Raw genomic sequence first — 20,975 nt, 5'->3', positions numbered from 1 at the left:
TTAAAATTAAAATAATATATTTTTTAGAATTATTATTATTATTAATACAAATGCTCCTATTTATCAGTTGCATATTAAAAATAATTGAATGAGGATAAAATAGGAAAATGTTATTCTCCTCCCGCAAATATTCTCTCATGATATTAAGCTCATCCCACAAATAACTGTTATCCTTCCATCTAAAATCTTTACAAGTGAACATAATACAATCTGCAAATTCATCTTTCTTCATCTCTTTAAACAGTAAATCGTTTAAACCGAATACAACCTTAATGTTTTTTTATAATTTAAATACATTTAGAAACCAAATTATAATTAACACGTAACGTTGTTTTATTTGAAGGACTAAATCCATACATTTTTAAAGGGAAGAAGGTAAATTAGACCAAAGTTTCGAAGAGGGACTAATTCCAAATTTTGTTGAAGCTTAAGGAACCAAAATATATTTAATCCATAATAAAATTCATAGTCAAGACAAACGAGAAAGTCGTTTATGTATAACTATGATCTATAGACTAGCGAAAAGCATAGGAAACTACCCTTAACGTAGAAAAATAATCAAAGAAAATTTTTTTCCAATAAACAACACATGAGAATGGCCAAAAAATTGTCGACGTTGAGAGAGAGCTTCATGTAGAGAGAAAAGTGGCAAAGAAAAGGAAACTGAAAGTTTTTTAAAAGAAATTTATGTCTGACCTATAAATGACAGACATACAAGAGAATTTTTACGTCTAATCCTTGTAAGAGAGACATAAATTTACATATGACCCTACTCAATTTAAATTTTTCTTGTAAAATTTAGACGTAAATTTACATTTATAGGGGTCAAATGTAAAATCGTTTTTTACCTTTATCATTTACAAGTCATACATGAATATTGATCATTTATTTATAAAAATGTTATCATAATTTTTTCGTCTATTATTTACACATGTGAGATGTAGAAGACTATTTTTGTGTAGTGAATTTTCAATATCAACGTTGAAAATCAAAATAATTTTTTTTCATATTACAATACTTAAAAAGAAAACAACTTTTAAATTTAAGGCCTAATATTCTTGTAAAGTATGTTGAAGGAATAAAAAAAATATTTTTAGATTTGAAATACTAAAAATGTAAATTTTACATTCAAGGAAATGAAAATATCAGCGATACTAAAATGAAATTTTATTCGAATTTTAGGAACTACAAGTGTTTTAATAAAAAAATTAAAATATATTTTCACGTTATTATTTTAATAATACAAGTTATTAAAATGACGAGAGACATAAAAAATCTTCTTTTTTTTAAATTTTGGAACTAAACCAATTACTTTGAAAATTAATATATATATATATATATATATATATATATGAAATTTAAGAAATTAAAGACATATTTAACTCCTAAACTGTTTTTTTTAAATTAGTTGTTTTAAATAAAACCATGGCATGATCATAGATTCATAGCGTAAATAAAGAAAGGCAAAGAAAACCGCAATCCATGATCATAGCATACTGCTAAATATTCATAAAGTCCCAAAAAAAGTCACCGAAGAATGACAATATGCATGGGAGGTGTCACGCTGTTATTGAGACTAACATAATCATTTCTCGAAGCCCGTGGAAAATAATTGTAAAGGAACATAAAAGTCAACTTAAAAAGCAAGTAACTGTTAAATAAAATATTAATTAAATACTTAAAATTTATGATAGAAATATCACAATATTAACATAGAACACATATGATTGGCTAGGAGTTCACCCACTTTTTCCTAGCGAAATTACTTCTGTGGCACCATTTTGCTTTAAAATGCTTTGTTAATTTATTATAGAACATAATTTATTTTAAATCATAGAAAATACTAAAAAAATTCGTGAACAACTCTGTCACGTGACATTTGACATGATATTTCTGAGACTCCGTTTTCTTTGATGTTCCACTGTGTTTCTGAGACAGTGTTGCTGAGTTGCAGTAAAGCCGTCCTTGTATGATGGAGAAGATCCAACACAGTGAGGTGGAAGTGAAAGGATTGAAGCTGCACGTGGCAGAGATTGGAACTGGTAAGCTAATTTCTTCAACATCCTCTTCGAATACTGTCTAATAGTAATTTGCATCTTCTTCAAATTAATAATTTTTGTGTCTGTGAAGGGTCCAAGGCAGTGCTATTCTTACATGGATTCCCAGAGATCTGGTACACATGGAAGCACCAGTTGATTGCTGTGGCAAACGCTGGTTATAGAGCTATTGCCTTTGATTTCAGAGGCTATGGACTCTCTCAGCAACCTGCTGAGCCAGAAAAGGAAACCATGCATGACCTAGTTCATGAAATAGTGGGTCTTTTGGATGCCTTAAACATAACCAAGGTAAGAAAATAGATGTGCCACCCATGTTTTAAGAATTTGTCAGTTTTGTGTGTGAAATAAACCATTGTGTAATGTATGGCTACAATTTCCATTTCTAAGTTGTGAACCTCTGTTTAAATCTTAAACAAGCAGCCACAAAATAGACGAGGAAGTACAATATATAACAGCGCAAACAAAAACTAGGAGATGGTTTGTTTCTTCTCATAACTTGACCGTTTTGAAAATATGCATTAACTGTTGTAAGAAAGGTGACAACAATACGAAACAAGATGAATTTTCTGAAAAGTAGATGATCACTATAATTATAAGAACAAGAAACCTAGGATACGAGAAGTTAGGAAAAGAGATGAGTGAGTGAAGATGTATGTTTTAGAGGAGAAAAAAAAAACTATCATTTTATAACGAGGGGAGGTTTGGTCCACACGGTCACAAGCTCCACGATCCCCTTGATGCACGAAGAAACCATGGTCTGGGGAGGAGGAATCACCAAAGTGATAGCAACTTAGGGATGAAGCCCTCCACCACCTATGACAACATTCTCCTCAACCAACGACAATAGATATGCAACATTTTGGAGAAGGGGAAGTTGTTAGGACTTTTGCACGTTAAATATGGAAATTATGAGATTTTTGTGTGTGGATTACTGAGATTCTTTTGCAATATTATACTCTGTTTTTCATAACAATGTCCCTCATATCACACAAAAGCAATAAAAAGAAAGAAGTAAAGATTAGCCATATATAAATAAAAAGAAAGAAGTAAAGATTAGACATAGGTTTCATAAAAATGTAATACATAAAAAGCAAGTATAACAACAAGTTATATTAATCAATTCTAGATTAAGAAACTTAACACATGTAAACAAGATATATGAACCAATTACAATATAATCTCACAAATCCTTATGTTATTATTGTGTTGTTTTTACTAGGTCATGTATATTACCTGATATTCATGAGTATTTTAAAGATCTTGCCAAGATCTCATGCAAGGAGTCTCACTCGACACTCATATTTCATTAAGTGTATACTACAAATCATACACCACTTGTAAGAAATACAAAAATCATTAAAAACTTTTTTAGAAGCTAAAATTCTTTATATCACATAGAATTTTAACTATAAAGTTTAACTTTCAAGTGTTGTAGTATCTAGAACTTTTGCATACCGTAAGGATGAACAAATTTGATTTAAAATAAATTTTAGTGCTAGTAGAACTACCAATTGATTTGTGTTTACCTATATGAACCTTATTTATAGAATCTCCAGCCACAAAGTTTGGTTTTCATAACTTATTTATTTGCAAGTGGCTTGAGTTTCATTTTCCTTGATGTTTTTAAAATCTTGTTTCACTTTAGGGTTTTATTAGAGGATCTGCTAGATTTTTTCCTTACTTAACATAGTCAATGAAGATTGTTCTACACTTTAATATCTTTATCAAATGATATTTCAATTATGTATGTTTATTCTTTCCATTGTAAGTTTTTGTTTTTAGTTATGACAATCACGATGTATTGATATAGATGAGGTTTGTTTCATTCTTACTAAAATGTTTGTTAAAATATTTTTCAACCACTCAACTTCACTTCGAGCCATTTTGAAAGAAAAAACTCTGATTTCATTGTTGATTTTGCAATAATTTTTTGCTTACATGATTTTCATATAATTGCATTACCCGCAAGTGTAAACACATAACCATTAGTGAACTTTGTCTCTTTTGAATTAGAGATTTGGTTAGCAACCATGCCCATTTAATAAATTGAAAATCCACTATATTCAATGACATAATCCATTGTACCTCTTAGATATGAGTTTTGTAAATGCATCCCAATGATCTTGATTAGGACATTGAGTGTTCCTACTTAGTCTACTTAGTGCATAAGTAATGTCAGGTCTAGGAAAATTCATTAAATGTAATAAGCTCTCAATTATTTGGTCATACTAAGGTTCAAAAATGTATTTTTCCATTATTTTTCTTTAACTTAGAATTAGCATAATAAGCAATGTTTACTAGTTTAAAATCTGATAGTCAAACTTCCTAAGTTTCTTAGTATATTATTTTTGGAATAATATCTCTCTTTCTTATGACTCTAACTCCTAAAATCACATTTTCTTCACTCATGCCTTTCATTTTAAACTTGGACCTAAAAAAAACTTTGCTCTTGAAAATGTATCATTGCATGTACAAAAAATTAGCATGTCATCCACATATAAACATATAATAATACATTTGCCATTTTCAAATTTATTGTAGACACAATTAGCAATATTATTAGTTGAAAAATCATCACAAAGTAAAGCACTCTCAAGTTTCTCATGCAATTATTTTGGTATTTATTTCAGTCTATATAAAGATTTTAAAAGTCTGCATACTTTGTTTTTTTACCAAAAACTACATATCCTTAAGGTCGAGTCATATAAATTTCCTCTTCTAGTTTACCATTCAAAAAGACTATCTTAACATCCATTTGATGAATAACAAATTTATGGATAGATGTTAAAGCTAGTAATATTTAATAGAGGAAATCTTAGTCATTAGGGCAAAAATATCGAGTAATATATGTTGGGATTTTGAGAAAAATCTTTTTGTTAATATTACCTTATATTTTTCTATGGATTCATCATGATGATACTTTTGTCTTGAAGATCTACTTACAACTAAGGATGACAACAGATCATGTTAGGCACAAATAGTGCTTACCCGACTCGCAACAACAAAAAATTCACTCATTACTTGTCCGGTTACCCGTCGATATTTTAAAACCTGCAGATATTTAAAAAGATATATTTTATAAATTTTTAAAATAAAATCTAAGTAAAATTATAAAAATATATAAAATATAATATAAATTAGTTTTAATTTTAATTTTAATTAAATTTAACCTAATAAAGTATAAATTATTTTTAATTTTAATTTAATTTAAGTTAATAAAATATAAATTAAATTTTAATTTTAATTTTTTGTGGATAATGGGTACCTACGGATATGGGTAGTATGGTACCCGTACTCGATTAGTTTATAAGATATTAAAATATCTGCAACCCACGGTAATAAATATATGTGGGTATCCACCATCCGCCGTGGATATTATCCGCGAATATGAATATTTTTGTCATCTCTACTTAAAACCATTGAATTTGATCCTTTAGGAAAATCAACAAGAATAGAGTATTACATTTCCTAATTGAATCAATTTCAGTCTTACTGACTTTATTCAAATGTTTTGTATCACTGACACTAGTAACTTATAAAAATTGCTAGATCATTTTTAACTAGATAAATGTAAAACTTTTTTCAAATAAAGTTTTCTTTCTTTGTCTTTTATTTCTTTCTCAAATCCTTACCCATGACATCATCATTAATATCTACTTTTAAAGGAAAAATATGTTGAAAGAATTCCACAATTTTTGTTTCTACTATAATATTATGTTCATTACATCACATCTAAGAAAATGAAAACTATAGATAGCAAGGTGATTTGTATAGCCTAAAAATACATTCAGAAACTTTAAAACCTATTTTTCTTTGTCTAGGATGAGATAACATTTCAGCTAGACATCTCCATATTCTTGGATATGTAAGATTAGGCTGAAATGTGTGATATCCTATTTTATTTTTTTAAAAAAAAGTACTTCTCCTAAAATATGAGTTTCTTATGGCGTGGGTGATTATTATCCTTAAAAATTTATCTCCGATGTGATATGCAAACTTCCTAGTATATAATAAGAATTTCGAGGAACTCGAAATTAGTAACAAACTCTAAAAACCCAAGATTAGAAAAAGTGAGAAGTGAGAAAAGGATGAGACTGAGCGAAGGTGTGTGATTTGGAGGAGAGAGGCTTGTTCCACACAGTGACAAGCTCCGCAGTCTCCTTAATCCATGGAAGAACCATGTTTAGAGAAGGCATCGCCCAAGTGATAGCAACACTCTCCACAACCTACAACAACAGATCTGCCACATTCCGGAGAAGAAGAAGGAGAAATCACTAGGATTTTACGTGTCAAAGAAGAAAATGTTGCTGAGATTTTGCACGCAGATTATTGAGATCATTTTACAATATTATACTCTGTTTTCACAAAATTAACTTGGTTTAAGGCCGGTGACTGAGGATAGGAAAATAAAATAAAAAAAGAGAATCTCACTTAGTTGAAAAGGCTAACTGGTTTTTTTTTTTATTTTTTTGTACTTAATGGGACTTCTATTATTTAGAATCAAACTAACCACCTCACCATATTGGTTTATTTGGAGTGAAACAGTACCTCCATCCTTTTTATGACTTCATGTCCCTGATATTGAAGGAATGATTAAATAATTGCATGCTCTGTTACCATTGTTTATATCATCAGGCTTTCCTTGTTGGCAAGGATTTTGGGGCAATAGTCGCATATCGTACAGCAGCTGTGCACCCAGAAAGATTTGGTGCTGTAATAACTTTAGGCATTCCTCCTGGTTCCTATGCTGTCCAAAACCACCTTCTCCCCAAAGGCTTCTACGTTACTAGGTGGCAGGTACAAATTCAATATGGCATCATAGTTTTATATTCCTTCCAATTTTAAATATTAGGTAGTAGTCACCGACTAATTTCGATTTACAGGAGCCTGGGAGAGCAGAAGCAGATTTTGGCCGGTTTCCTGTGAAATCGGTGATAAGGAACATCTACACTCTCTTCTCTAAAAGTGAGGTTCCAGTAGCAGCTGATGATCAAGAAATCATGGACTTGTTCAACCCATCTACTCCTCTACCACCATGGTTCTCTGAGGAAGACCTTGCAACCTATGCATCTTTATATGAAAAATCTGGATTCAGATATGCATTGCAGGTTCCTTACAGGTAAACAGAACAGATTCCCATTTTCCTTCCTTCTTTCAAAACTGCAGAGGTGTAATTCATTGTAAAGTGAAACTGTAATGCTACTCCAGATAACCTTAGAAACATAAAATGTTATTTATAAACATCAGATTTCAATAACATTGCATTTGGACAATTTTATTGCAGGAGTCTCAAGGTGGAAACTGGCTTAGGTGAAGTGAAGGTTACAAATCCAACTCTTCTCATCATGGGTGAGAAAGATTATGTTTTCATGTTTCCAGGCACGGAGGACTATATCCGAAGTGGGGCAGCGAAAAATGTTGCGCCGGACTTGGAAATCACATATATTCCGGAAGGAAGCCATTTTGTGCATGAACAAGTTCCAGACAAGGTGAACCAGCTCATCATTGAGTTCATTGACAAACAAAGTATCTAATTCTGTTATGCGGCCAAAAGGATGTTTCCATTAAGATCTGTGTAATTTCTAGTCTGCTTAATCCAACGCACGCTGTAATATCTGGCTCTGATACCTCCAGTTCATGAAGAAGGGGGTATACGTTATCAAAATAAAATCTGCAATTTGTGATGGTTTATGATATAAAGAGATAATAAAGAACTTAGTGTCATATATATCGTTTAAGGCCCAACCTAAACTTATTAACCTCTGGAAACACTTGAGTAGGCTTGCAAAACTTTACCAGTACCACAAATGACAGAATATGAAGAAAATTCAAAAATAAAGGAAAAAAACACATATGATAGTAAGATATAATACTCATCTGAAATAGTCAAATTCTGCTATGTAATGAACAACAAAATTAGACATCTAAATGTCACACTCTGTTACAGAGATTGTAAAATCATGAATGGAGCGTCGTTGCTATACAACTTTTTTGTTAACTAAACTATCATGTGATGTTCATATTCGACACTTCATTGTGTTCCTTTTACTTTCATCCATTTCCTCACCCTCTGGGACATCTTTCCTTTGATGTTTCACTGTGTTTCTCAGACAGTGCTGTTGACTTGCAGTAAGCCCCTCTTTTTATGATGGAGAAGATCCAGCACAGTGAGTGGAAGTGAAGGGACTGAAGCTGTACGTGGCAGTGATTGCATCTTCTTCATATTAATCATTTTTGTGTTTGTGAAGGCTCCAAGCCAGTGTTCTATTCTTACATGGATCCCTAGAGATCTGGTACACATGGAGGCACCAGATGATTGCTGTGGCAAACGCTGGTTTAGGGCTATCACTTTTGATTTTAGAGGCTATGACTCTCTGAGCAACCAGCGGAACCAGAAAAGGAAACCATGTATGACCTATTTGATGAGATGGTCGGTCTTTTGGATGATGCCTTAGACATCATCAAGGTAAGGGCCTAGATGTGCTACACGTTAAGACTTTGTTTAATAGAAGTGGAAAGTTGTGGAAAGGAAATTACAGGGAATACACATTTTTATTAATAAAAATAAATTCTTTTATATCATTCACATGAAAAGAAATAAGAGCAAAGAGATATAATTTTGAACCACAGTAAAATTTGAACCCCTAAAATGCCATTTTCCCTCCCTCTTTCCCACTTTGTGTTAAAATTAATTTATTTCCCTATCTTGAGAACATTATCAAAGGAAGAGCATCAACATATTTTCCTCTCATCAATACAAAACAGAAGGATAAAAGAAACAAAAAGCGCTGTCTCATTTAAGCAAGTCAATAAACTTAGTCCACACCAATGGAAGTGTAATAAGCTGAATTCAAGACCAGTTCAGAGAAAATGCAAAAAGCATTTTACTTGCATTTTACTTTAGCAACAATAAAATTTGAACCCATAAAATTGACACTTCTACTGAATCTAATCAATTCCACGAATTTTCTAAGCAGGAATGACAGTTTCTACAATTATTACAAGAATCTCATGAGGAAGCATCAGAAGCAGCTATAGTGAATGCTATATATACTACTACTACTTTCTGCGCTTCAGGGGTCCAGTCTTATAGCCACCCTTGGTTGGCTTGCCCCAAGGAGTGCGAGATCCTTTTCCCCATTTTCCACTACTCTTGCTTTTACCCTCTCCTCCCCCATGAGGATGATCTACGGGATTCATAGCCACTCCTCGAACAACAGGTCTTCGACCAAGCCATCGGCTGTGTCCGGCATTCCTAAGCTTGCGATCCCCATGGCTTGGATTAGACACAACACCAATGGTGGCCCTACACCGAGAATCAATTAACTTTTTAACACCAGAGGGCATCTGGATTAAACAGTATGCTGATGTGGGCTCTTTCAAGATCTTTGCACTAGTTCCTGCAGCTCGGACAAGCTTGCCACCTTGCCCTGGGTTCAATTCAATGTTGTGAATGATTGTTCCAATTCGCATTGCAGACAGTGGCATGCAACTCCCAATTCGTGAGTTTATGTCAGAATACATCATTTGATTCACTATACTCTCTGGCGTTCTTTGAGCACTGGTGTTTGTCACCTCTGTGAAAAGGCAGATATACATGTAACTAAACTCCAGCGAAAGAAACAACAAGGGCAGCATAGAAGCCATAATTTCCATTTTGGATAGCATTTAGCCCATAGACAAAGTAAAATGTTCAGATTTCTCACCCCATGTTCCGTTTTCTTTAATTTTAAAACGTAACCCATATGAATTTTCTTTGGTTCCTCTTCTAACAAGTGTACCTAATGCTACCTAAAACAACATTATTTTGCAGTAGAGCATGAACAAGGCTATTACTTTACTTGACAGTGTTTATATATGATGATTTCTTAAGCCGCCTTTAAACAGCATTGAAAACAATACGGCTTTATTAGTATAAGGCTAGGGTGTAAAGCAATCTAAGTAATTTGTGCAAAGCTATGTAACTAAACTGAAGAGCAGTCACAAAAAGAAACCCAAAGCAAGGAAGATTTTTTCCAATATTTTCCCCATCTTGCTCCATTTGTACAAATACTACGAACCTAATGTTCTTGTTGCTGAGAATTAAAGGAGAAAGGAGAAACGAATGTACCAGTAGAGAATCGGCGAAGAGTATTGGCAAACAAATTCAATGATGAAGCAGTGCGACTTCTGCACAGTGACACGGCCATTTCAAAAATGCAGTGCCTACAAATTCAGTGCCCATTTGTTTAAGCTTACAAATATTGATTGTCAATCATGTAAAGCAAAATTGACATTTATAAAGGTTTTATGTTAAGCAGGAGTTTAATGGCATAAAAAAAAAACTTATCTTGAAAAGTGATTTTACAAGGATATCATTTCTCAAGAAACAAGTTTGGATTAAAAAATGTGTTCTTTTGGTTCAGTTGTGTAATGAAAAGCAGTTGGCATACTATAGCACCGTACTACCAAAACCTCGAATATCAAATAAAATGGGGAATTTCAGGTGAACAAGAAGATACAAAAGCTATATACCAATAATCCAGTATAGACAATTTTCAGTTTCATCAGATAATATCTAAGATGTCACATTAGAGAAAAAGCTCTACATGTACAACGAAACAGGTTATCAAACACAGGAATTTGGCAAACACGTGCAATGAGTGGGAATAGAGTGGGCTTCACGAGCTTACCTGGAAAGGAGGCGATAGAAATTTGTGACCAAGAAGAATGGCGAACCAGCTGTGTCAATCTAGGTTTTTTCTATTGGGGAAGATGAAGAACTTTTACGGGGCTCCGTTTGCCTCTATATCGACCCGGTCCGAACCGAAGTTCTTGTCTTGTCTCTAACAATTTTTTTAGGGATTAAAGTAGAGTTAATTATAGAAAATTAAAAAATGTTATGAAAAATTATAAAAAAATAAACGATATATTCCTAGCAGTTCTCTAATTTTAGATTTATAAGATTACAAAAGGGGGGGGTCTTCTGTTAACTGAGCCCTGTGCCCAGTGTCCAGAATCTCTATTGTTTGATTCATTATATGGGAGAAGGGAAGCATAGAAAGGCAGAGAGTCTAAATTTTAGTTTAAATAGTCATTTTCCCTCAAATATAGAGAGATTTATAATTTATTTAATTTTTTTTAGTATACTGATTACAATATTCTTGTTCGTTGAAATTAAAAATTATACAAGGGTATTAAACAATTAATAATCCTTTTAAATAAGATTCAATCAGTTAGTATATTAGGATTAATGCCTAGTTTAGTTGGTAACATTATATTTGTCTTAAATTATTAACATTAATTAAAAAAATTCAAGCATTGTTTAGTTTACTTTCATCCATATTTCTCATAATTAATATGTTTATTACACTAATTTTATCGATTATTAGTAAAATCATATGAGCTTAACACATACGTATGTTTTTCATTTTATATTAGAAGAAATTAATTTAATTTAAACAATAATAGTTACTTATAAGGATAAAATAATAAGATAGTTATTTGAATTTAAAAAATAGTTAAATTTAAATAAACAATCATTTGAAAAATAAAAATGATAAAATAATTCTTTTAATTTAAAAATCATTAATTTTTAAAATTAAAAAAAATGTTCACCAAAAGAAAGAACCGCTTTACTTATGTATAGATGCAAGTAAAAGTAAAAATGAAGGTTTTCGTCATGTTTGAGGTTAGACTTTCAAAAACCATAAATATTAATGTATTTTGTTTACTATTTATTACACCCAGAAAAATTGTCCACAATTAAGTATATTTTTTATAAAATCAAATAATCAAACAGACACTATGGTTGCTCTTAAAAAATTAAGAAATTATAACTTTAATTAAAATTTTATAATAAAAAAGTGAGAAAGTATTCAAAATATTTCCCTTCTCTTCCGTTAAAAGTCTTCTGCTCTTAGCCAACCAAAATTCCTAATCACTATCAGCCACCGTTAAGCCCTGATATTTTTTGAATATGCATTCCTCAATGTTCTACAACTGAAGTAAATCAGCATTGTGCCTACTGAGTGATATTCAATTGAACTTTTAAAATGCATTCAGCACCTCATTACTCCCAATCAAAAAACTAAGTTAAATGAATCGGAACTTTTGGGTTCAATGCTGCAGCATGTAACAACTAATAAGATGCCTCATTTGAAAGGCTTAGACAACTAATATTTGTTTGGACACACGTCTTAAACGTATAAAATCACGTTCACTATGTGAAAGTAGCACAGATTTTGATTCATAACTTCTGAAAAAATGTGTAACATAACATGTCAGTAAGCAAAAGTTAAATGAATCTGAATTTTAGGTTCCATTCAGTGGTTACATACTACCAGTAAGCACAGAAGCCAAACATGCCCCAAATCAGTCCTCACACTTGAAAGAATTCAAAAACTTGTACGTCAACATAATAGCCATCAATATCCTCTGCTATAATCTGCTGAATTTCAGCATTGAAGGTGATTACCAGAGGAAAAACAAAGAGAGAATCAAACTTGCACTCAAATTTTTATGACTATGGCAAGAAGTTTCCACAATACACAAATCGTTTTGCATTTAGGATAATGAACCACTGAAACAAGAAGACATTATCACATCTGTTTTTACAATAATCAATGAATCTATAATTTCACCACAGGATTGAATCCTCTGTACATGTCTCAGGATTCTTGTAAATGTTTATTTTCTGCCAAAATGGTTTCCAGTAATGATCCGCAAGCATCTTCTAGCAAATCTAACACCTGCCAGTGCCAACATAATGACGATAAGTAAAGAGTTCTCCTGTAGTTCAATAGTGCTTGTCATCTTTGAAAATAGATGCATTTCTTGCATCATCAACAATTTGAGACCAGATCCACCAAGCAGTACCATCATTCAAAACTATCATAACACTATACAAGTCAAGTACTACTATAACCAACATGAATATCATTACCTTCTCAAACCCTTGCGCTCCACCATAATAGGGATCCGGGACTTCACTTTCATCATGCTTCTTACAATATGAGCACATCAACTTTACCTGCATCATTACAATTCTGGTTAGACCAAAAAGTAGAACAAACAAAAGCCAAAGAAGAGCAAGTCCTTGCACCAACCTTTTTATATGCATCATCCGGTAAGGAATGTTTTCCTTTCCATCTATTAAAGGCCACCAGTATGTCCTCTAAAGGAAACAAGAAAATGACCATCAGCAAACATCACAAAGCACGTAACCAAACATTCCATCAGAGAATATACCTCTGTTCTGCTTGTCCATAGCCAGAATGAGGTCAAAGTCAGTGAAATCAGAGGGCTTGATTGGCCTTGAAATAGAAGTTATCTGAATCCCACGCTTCTTTGAGGCTGCCCTCATTCTCGGGTCCGCTTCATTTCCCTTCAAAAATCACCACCATCTCAAAAAAATAATAACTTTTTCAACAATGTATAGAGTTTAATTTCCATGTACTGTGAAAATCTTTTGCACTGCAGATGCTTGGTATAACTTTTTATCTCTTATTGGAAATGAAAACTTGTGATTGAAGATATATTGTAAATGAACGAAACTACAAATCCTTCATATTATATTCCTTCATTTCCATCCACTCCAAAAGCATTCTCAATTTCATCTTGAATTTTATTGAAAAAATGTTTCACGATTTCCTGTCATTCTTTGTCAAATGCAGACTTAGAATGAATAAAATTTCTCTTCTTCCAACAGAATTATGCATAGACTGCTCATCTAAAAGTCCTCAAATAAATAATATATATCTGTGTGAAAAATCCAATCACAAACAGACACATGACATATATGATAATCCACATCTTATGAATTACTGCAGAGAGAATGAGGCTAAACCCAAAATGCTAAATGATATATAAAAGCATAGACTAGATCAGTTGTTGGGTCATATAACATGTTATCAACACACTAAACACTGTTGGAGTGACAAAGTCACACATTGACCAGCAACTAGGCCGAATAAAATACATAAGTGTGAAGCAACACCCATCTACCCAACAAATTCGATGGGATTGAGTTAAACTTTACTCGTATTTAAGATACCATGTAAAAAATTTGCTCACTCCTTTTAAACTAAAGATAAACCCATCAAAAAATTTCCTCTAAAAAATCATCTTTTGGATGAAATGCATAAGGTGTTTGATACAAGCACGACACAAACCCACCTCGTGGTAATTGATGGTGCCAGCCGAATCAATTCTGAGAATCGAATTGAGGCTCTTTTTGTTGACTAAGTCAGTGAAGACTCCTTCGGCAGCGGGGCTTCTGCAGATGTTGCCAAGGCACACGAAGAGAACGGAAAATGGCTTTGTTTCGTTCTCCGTGACGGAGGCTGAAGAGGCCATGGACGCACGAATTGGAGAAGAGAATCGATTTTTTAAGGAAATAGCAAATGGGGTTGTTGGGTTTCTCAGAGTGAAGTTTGGAGTTTGTGAAGAAGGAACAACGAAGAGGAGATTTGGTGAATGGAGGAGTTGGGGAGAGTGGCAAAATCGTAAATTAATGACGTTCATGGTTCCTTCAAAAGACCTTGTTCTCAAATTTTTTGTTTCTCCTCCTCTGATGTTTTTCTAGAGCCCAAGAAAAAAAAAAAGCCTCCAATTAAAGTTATCTTTTTCTTTTTTTTATTAATGTATTTTATTGTGTGCTATATTCTATATTTTTTATTAACTTTTTGAGAGATCTTTAATCAGTAAACATGCTTAATCGTGGTAAAACATTTGTTTGCTAAAGTATTTTTGCACGTTTGGTTCTACTTTATTTTTAAATAAAAGAGTTTAGTTTTAATACGTTTTCAGTGTAATTCTTTTTGTTGATTGGTGAATTTTAACATTCGATTTTGTTTTTCACACCTTTTATCATCAATGTTTTCAATTTTCACAAAATGTATTGGTAGATTAAATTTATAATAAAGTGATAGTCTGTCATAAAATAATAAGTAAAACCAGGTTAAAATAACATTGTTTTATTACCTCTAAACAGTTCTCTTTATTCTTTTATTTTTCTTTTAATTAGAGTAATTCATTTTACAATAGCTAACAGCAATGATTTTCAGCAACAACAAAGAGTTATTACCCTTCGTGATAGCAACATCACCCTGGAATACAGTAGAAGATTGGTTAAACTTGTTCTTCTTTTTTTATGACACTCTTAATTATGCTACTTGGAAATATCATGTGACCAACATCAAGAACTTCGTAACTTTGGTTACAAGAATTTAAGTATCTATTATTAAAGAAGTTATATAGATAAAAGAAAAAACAGTTTGCAACTTTATAGTATAGGAGATATATGCTTTTATTATATTCATATTCGTAGGAGTACAATGAAACTTAGAAGAATTTATTGAAGTTTTTATCAAACGCCTCAGAAGAAATAATATTATATGCCCTTTCCGTAGGATGGAAACTGTCCCAAAATATGTAATTTGACCTGTTTGAACATGTCCCCAAGGTAAGAGGGTTACATAGAACGCCTACTTCAAGATCTCCCGTGCCACAACATCCTTTATCTGCTACTTCAAAACCTAAATCAACAAAAACACCATGACAATGAGAATTAAGTTAGACAAACCAGAATGTACTAATAAACAGTTAAGTTTAGCAACTTAAATATTTTACTACTTATATATAGTATCGTAGATGTCTTTCATTACCATATTTAGTGGGATCTTGAACCATATCCAATAATTTACTGTAAATATCAATGTAGACAAATTTAGCATCAGGAAATTTTTTCCCAAGGATATCTATTTGGGATGTTAGCTTCTTGTTAAAGAGCAGTGCAGCCTGGTTTTCAGGATCTGAACATGTCCTGAGAAATCCTCCTCTGAGTGTTCTTTGAGAAGGGAGACACCCTAAATTTGGCAAACCAAGTACTCCAATCTTTCTAGCTCCAAGTCCATAAAGATCCTTCATTTTATGCAAATATAATGAAATAAGTTTCGATAATACAAGTTTAGATTAATTTGTTCATTTGGGTAGGTGGTTCACATACTTGTAAGAATTTGGTAGCTTCTGAAACCAAGAAATCTGTGTAAGTTGCAATATTATACTGTAGTTTCCTAAATGGTAACGAAAAGAAATTATTGGCAATATCATTGCTTCCTGAACTCAAGATGTATACGCTTTTCGATATAATTGTTGTTGCTTTTTTTTCTCCAACCAAGTCATGTATCTTGGTTTTGTATTCCATGAATTTGTATAGTTGATCTGATAATGATATCACTAACTGAGGAACATATGACAGAAAGAAAATTATAGTGAGTGTTAAAAGATATGAAGGGGAGAATGAAAAGATACTGTAAGGTTTTAGGTGAGAGTAATCATTTACTGCTAGTTTAGAAGTTAGAGGATCATATCCACTGGAACCAGATGCAAAGCTGACACCAGTGAGAAGATCTTCACGTTTCAAATTTGGATCAAGATAGGGAGGCAAAAGGTTCTTGAGATGTAACTTTTCAGCTGAAAAAGACCAAAGAAATTAGAACATTTTCATTCTATTATGCATATAATGATAAAAGAATTGAAGAGTAAGGATTTTTGTTTGTACCAATGAAATCTGAAGGGATTAAACCATTGCTGAACCTCCCAGTTGGTTCATTTCCTCTACCAAAATCTTTACCATAAGGTTGAAAATTACATTTCATTGCAGTCATAATGTAGTCATTGTTACCTGTATCTAGTATGGAGTCCCCAAACACAATCAGTGCGGGAACACTTCCATTTTTTTGTAAACATTTTGTTTCTATGATGGTACTGTGAATAATAGTTAAAAGGGACCAAACAATGACTAAAATCAATTGAGAAGAAGGAGTTTTAGAGAAAGACATTGTGTTTCTATGATGGTACTGTGAATATTTATCTTTCATTTGATCCTTATATACAAAATAATCATCTTTAAAAGGTAACAAAATGTATCATATCTAATTCACATGGTATCTTACAGAATTGGTAGCTTGAGTATATAATATAATTAATAAATTTATCTTTTAACAAATTTGATCGATTTTAAAATTAAGTTATTTTAACTACATTATAATTTTAGTAAAATGCTAAAAATATGTTAATTTGATAAACACAAGTTTTGTAAATATTTAAGAATTTTATTTGATATGATTCTATTTTTTATTTAACAAATATGAAATTTTATAAATTTAATTTTTTAACAAAATTGGTCGATATTAAAATTCGTTCATTTTAAATATATTCTATGTTTGCTAAAATTTAAAATTAGAGATTAATTTGATAAACATAAATTTTCTTAAATATTTAATAATTTTATTTAAAATGACTATATATTTTTCATTTAAAAAAAACGTTTAATAAATTTAATTTCTTATTTATATAAAACTTAAATTACCTTTTCGGTTGAATTTGTCTAATCTCATACTATTCATCAACAAGTTTCCTATCTCATCTCCTTCTCTGTTTAAAAGGAATCCTTTGATAAGAAACTAGGAAGGATCGTTTTGATATTTAATTTTACTACAAGAAAAACAAGTATTACGGATGACCAAGATATGTCAGAAATGTATAAAATTTGTTGGTAATGACTTTACCAAAATCTTTCAGTAATAACGTCGTCAGTAATATTTACAGACAAAATTTTATATTCGTCGGTAATGCAGGAAATATTTTTACCGACAAAAAAATTTGTCAGTAATTTTTTTCGATAAATGTCGTGATCTGATTCTTCTTCTTCTTTATTTTAGGGTTTCAATCTTTTTATTTGTGCTTTTTTTGGGCAACAAAATCAAATTCGTTTACCCTTGCCATTGTCCTATTTCTTCTTTACTGTTAGACACTTGCAACTTCTTTTCAACCCAACATTTCATCTTTACATCCAACACTTCATCATCTTCCCAATCAATTGTTAGTTGAGAACCCGCAACACATAATCACACACAGAACTCACCAACACATAACCACACACCAGCGATTCCACGAATATTACGTGGAACAGATTGAAATTCCTTGATCTACCCAATTTGATTCTCGTGTTCGTGACTAGAGCGAAGATGCCATGGTGTTTGGCAATAGTGACATAGCTTCTAGTCACGGCGGCAGCGTGTTTGGACAAGAGTAAGAAGTCATGGAATTTTGAGGGTTCTGACCCTAAGAGGAGATCCAATGAGGTGTTGAGGTTGTTTTATGGTTAGAGGTGTTGCCATAGTTGGAGGTGTTGCAAGTTGTGCCAATGTGGTGTTGTGACCATGAGAAATGGAGATAAAGAGAGGGACATTTGTTTTTTTTAAGAAAAAGGAGATGAAGGAATAGACTTGGACAAAAGATTTAGGCAGGGAATTTGTCGCTTTTTTACCGACAAATTTTTCATCAATAAATGAAACATGCATTACTAATAGATTATTGAAGGAAAAATTTGTCAATAAATAAAACTTCCATTATCGATGAAAAAATATGTTGGTAATTGAAACATGCATTATCGACGGATTTATCGATGAAAAAAATCTGTCAATAATTACAATTTTAAAATTTGTAAGTAAAATTCCTCAATAACTTAATTTATTGACAAATTTATTTCTGTCGATAAAATTCTATCAGTGATTTCATATATTTTGATAGTTTTTGGTGAAGGATGTCACTTTCAAGAAAGATGAGAGGGTGAGTGATAAGTCATGGTGTTGATCTATAGGTTACCTTCATATCATTCCTTCATTTTTGAAGTACATTCATCCTGGTACACTTTTTTTACAAAAAACTTAATGATAGAATCAAAGATCTTCCTTTTATTAATTTTTCAATTTAGAACTAGAATTTGTGCATACACTATTAATTGATTGAGATTAATAGATAAGTTATTACAACATCTCACTAAAAGCTCTTCCTCAATTTGTTAAATGGGTCGAACAATAATATCTACTCCTAGCTTGAGGAGGCTAACAAACACGTGTTTTTCTTTCAAAAATTTTCTTGTTTGGCAAAGTGATTTCTAATGGTTTTAGGTTGACCTCTTTTTGTTTTTCATTTTTGTTTTTCCTCTTATTTATATATTTTTTTCTTCCCTTATTGTAAATAAACATACATGAAAAAAATTTGTCTTTCTTTCCTTTCTTTCTTTATCTCCATTCTTCTTGTTTTTCTACTTATGTCAAAGATCATCCATTGTTACTTTCAATATTGTTTGTGCATTTCATCAAGATTCATCATAGATAATATGGTTTGCAACTATTCTTATGAACTTACCACTATACTATAATAATAAGGTTAAATATATTTTTTGTCCCGTCACTATTATAAAGATATATATATTACCCTTAAACTAAATTATAAAATATTAAGTTCCTCCTCTTTTATGAAAGACATCTAAAATGCAACAACCAATATGTGGAGTGTTTTCTACGTGACAAATGAAGTTCATGTATAAGATATAAATGCTAGAAGTCCCTTATCAGCTAGAAATAAGGTCAATTCATAATATATAATTGAGTGCGAACCTCACCATACAAGATGATTTTGTGGGATTGAGTTGTTAGGTCTATCAAGGAAGGTGTTCATTAGGAAGACATAACACCAATGAGATTTGAGTTCAACCACATAAGAGATTGACACCACTCTCTTTTAACAATACAAGAAGAGAAAGAAAAAAAAGACATAATAAGCGAGTGCAAATCTCACCTTACAAGTCTTAACGTGGAGGAGGTGTGTTAGAAGTCTCTCGTGGACTAGATATAAGCTTAATTTACAATATATAAGTGTAAGTAAACCTCACCCTACAAATCAATTTTGTAAAGTTGAGTTAGACTTAAAATTTAATTTTTAACAATAACATAATTTCAAATGATATTTGTTGGTTGAGGATGATATTTTACAAAATTTTCATAAAATACAAAGATGAATATTTTATAATTTAGTTTAAAGATGAAATATAATTTTTAATGATAATTGAGGGATAAAAAATAAAATATTTAATCCTAATAATAATTAGGTATACCATTTTATAACAAAAAAAAAGAAATAGAAATTGTTTCAAATAATATTAATCTTCTTTTTGAAATTAAACACCCAAGTCACAAATATAATTTTCAAATTAATTTTGAAAATCAAAATAAATTATTTCTCTTAGATATATTATCTTGATCTTTTCTTTATCTTTATCGTTAGCTTATTTGTTATTATTTCTTATTCGTATTTTGGACTTAGCCTGTATTTATTCTATTATAAATAAATGACTCATATATTCAACACAAGAGAAGATTAATCTTATACATAGTTTTTACTATATTCAATATGGTATCAGAGCCAAGTCCTATTAAGAAAAAAAAAAATTTGTCACCTATCACTAGTGAAAAAATAGCGTATAACGTCACACGTTTAACGTCTAACCACTAAATAGCCAACATTAAAAATGACCGGTGGTAATTTTGTAAATAAATACAATTATTAAACGTTGTTTAGAATTATAATTCGACGTAAAAGGATATAAAACGTCTAATGTCTCAACGTTAGATGTCAAAAGGCTAGTAAATTCAATAAAAATTTGAGCGGGAGATTGAAAATTCATTCACTTTATCTTAGCACGCGAGACCTTTTTCTCTGCTCAAACTTTTCTCGAACGAAGTTTGACTACCATCACATGTAATCTTTCTTTTATTTGATACAAATGCATGTTAATTAACTACTTTAAGTATGATTTTCGTTTGTTTTCACCGATTATTTTCGTGTTCTTGTCCTTCACAGGCGCATTTTGCTTTCTCTCTCACTGGTGGCAACACTTTATTTCGATGAACCCACCTTTTGAAGGTTAGTTTTCGTTTTCGTTTTGAAGAACTTATTTATTAAACTTGTTTGTTGTTTTTTTGGTTGAACTTGTTTGTTGTTGTTTGGTTGAACTTGTTTGTTGTTGTTGTTTGATTGAACTTGTTTGTTGTTTGTTATTGTTATTTGTTGTTGATCCTATATTACCGT

The 20,975-nt window shown here is 31.5% G+C and overlaps 4 protein-coding genes across 5 annotated transcripts; 1 reads left to right on the top strand and 3 right to left on the bottom strand.

Moving 5' to 3' along the window:
• Positions 1-1,875: 1,875 nt before the first annotated feature.
• LOC108340029 (uncharacterized) lies at positions 1,876-8,600 on the top strand. 2 transcript variants are annotated; one of them, XM_052878280.1, is made up of 6 exons: positions 1,876-2,042; positions 2,131-2,345; positions 6,693-6,854; positions 6,941-7,176; positions 7,342-7,546; positions 8,188-8,600. In XM_052878280.1, the coding sequence occupies exons 1-6, from the start codon at positions 1,970-1,972 to the stop codon at positions 8,188-8,190; spliced, it is 894 nt and encodes a 297-aa protein (XP_052734240.1). In that variant the 5' UTR covers positions 1,876-1,969; the 3' UTR covers positions 8,191-8,600. The 2 variants fall into 2 exon arrangements, with proteins under 2 accessions (XP_052734240.1, XP_052734239.1); XM_052878279.1 differs by lacking the exon at positions 8,188-8,600 and having other exon boundaries at positions 7,342-7,748.
• A 317-nt stretch (positions 8,601-8,917) lies between these two features.
• Positions 8,918-11,033, bottom strand: LOC108339703 (60S ribosomal protein L2, mitochondrial). Its single transcript, XM_017576897.2, has 3 exons — positions 10,730-11,033; positions 10,168-10,262; positions 8,918-9,634 (listed from the first exon to the last, which is right to left on the bottom strand). Exons 2-3 carry the CDS (start codon positions 10,244-10,246, stop codon positions 9,117-9,119), a joined length of 597 nt encoding a protein of 198 aa, XP_017432386.1. The 5' UTR covers positions 10,247-10,262; positions 10,730-11,033; the 3' UTR covers positions 8,918-9,116.
• A 1,499-nt stretch (positions 11,034-12,532) lies between these two features.
• On the bottom strand, positions 12,533-14,613 carry LOC108339708 (uncharacterized). The gene is made up of 5 exons (XM_017576903.2): positions 14,214-14,613; positions 13,287-13,422; positions 13,145-13,212; positions 12,982-13,068; positions 12,533-12,787 (listed from the first exon to the last, which is right to left on the bottom strand). Exons 1-5 carry the CDS (start codon positions 14,559-14,561, stop codon positions 12,707-12,709), a joined length of 720 nt encoding a protein of 239 aa, XP_017432392.1. The 5' UTR covers positions 14,562-14,613; the 3' UTR covers positions 12,533-12,706.
• Positions 14,614-15,327: 714 nt separating this feature from the next.
• On the bottom strand, positions 15,328-16,895 carry LOC108339848 (GDSL esterase/lipase EXL1). Its single transcript, XM_017577064.1, has 5 exons — positions 16,600-16,895; positions 16,381-16,511; positions 16,045-16,278; positions 15,704-15,959; positions 15,328-15,574 (listed from the first exon to the last, which is right to left on the bottom strand). The coding sequence occupies exons 1-5, from the start codon at positions 16,877-16,879 to the stop codon at positions 15,381-15,383; spliced, it is 1,095 nt and encodes a 364-aa protein (XP_017432553.1). The 5' UTR covers positions 16,880-16,895; the 3' UTR covers positions 15,328-15,380.
• Between the last annotated feature and the right edge of the window lie 4,080 nt (positions 16,896-20,975).

The sequence above is a fragment of the Vigna angularis genome, chromosome 5 (assembly GCF_016808095.1).
Source record: "Vigna angularis cultivar LongXiaoDou No.4 chromosome 5, ASM1680809v1, whole genome shotgun sequence".
Classification (NCBI taxonomy): domain Eukaryota; kingdom Viridiplantae; phylum Streptophyta; class Magnoliopsida; order Fabales; family Fabaceae; genus Vigna; species Vigna angularis.
Note: the sequence above shows the minus strand (reverse complement) of the source record. Positions and strands in the feature narration are given on the sequence as shown.

What these genes read in the sequence shown, in the direction of transcription:
- LOC108340029 (XM_052878279.1), top strand. Translation starts at nt 1,970, where the DNA reads ATGATGGAGAAGATCCAACACAGTGAGGTGGAAGTGAAAGGATTGAAG. An exon ending in CGTGGCAGAGATTGGAACTG is followed by an intron (nt 2,043 to 2,130) that starts GTAAGCTAATTT and finishes GTGTCTGTGAAG; the next exon opens with GGTCCAAGGCAGTGCTATTC. An exon ending in TCTACGTTACTAGGTGGCAG is followed by an intron (nt 6,855 to 6,940) that starts GTACAAATTCAA and finishes TTCGATTTACAG; the next exon opens with GAGCCTGGGAGAGCAGAAGC.
- LOC108339703 (XM_017576897.2), bottom strand. Translation starts at nt 10,246, where the DNA reads ATGGCCGTGTCACTGTGCAGAAGTCGCACTGCTTCATCATTGAATTTG. An exon ending in TCTTCGCCGATTCTCTACTG is followed by an intron (nt 9,635 to 10,167) that starts GTACATTCGTTT and finishes GCCTTTTCACAG; the next exon opens with AGGTGACAAACACCAGTGCT.
- LOC108339708 (XM_017576903.2), bottom strand. Translation starts at nt 14,561, where the DNA reads ATGAACGTCATTAATTTACGATTTTGCCACTCTCCCCAACTCCTCCAT. An exon ending in CGGATGATGCATATAAAAAG is followed by an intron (nt 13,069 to 13,144) that starts GTTGGTGCAAGG and finishes GTAATGATGCAG; the next exon opens with GTAAAGTTGATGTGCTCATA. An exon ending in GAGCGCAAGGGTTTGAGAAG is followed by an intron (nt 12,788 to 12,981) that starts GTAATGATATTC and finishes TGGCACTGGCAG; the next exon opens with GTGTTAGATTTGCTAGAAGA.
- LOC108339848 (XM_017577064.1), bottom strand. Translation starts at nt 16,879, where the DNA reads ATGTCTTTCTCTAAAACTCCTTCTTCTCAATTGATTTTAGTCATTGTT. An exon ending in CTCTAACTTCTAAACTAGCA is followed by an intron (nt 16,279 to 16,380) that starts GTAAATGATTAC and finishes TATGTTCCTCAG; the next exon opens with TTAGTGATATCATTATCAGA. An exon ending in TCAAGATCCCACTAAATATG is followed by an intron (nt 15,575 to 15,703) that starts GTAATGAAAGAC and finishes TTGTTGATTTAG; the next exon opens with GTTTTGAAGTAGCAGATAAA.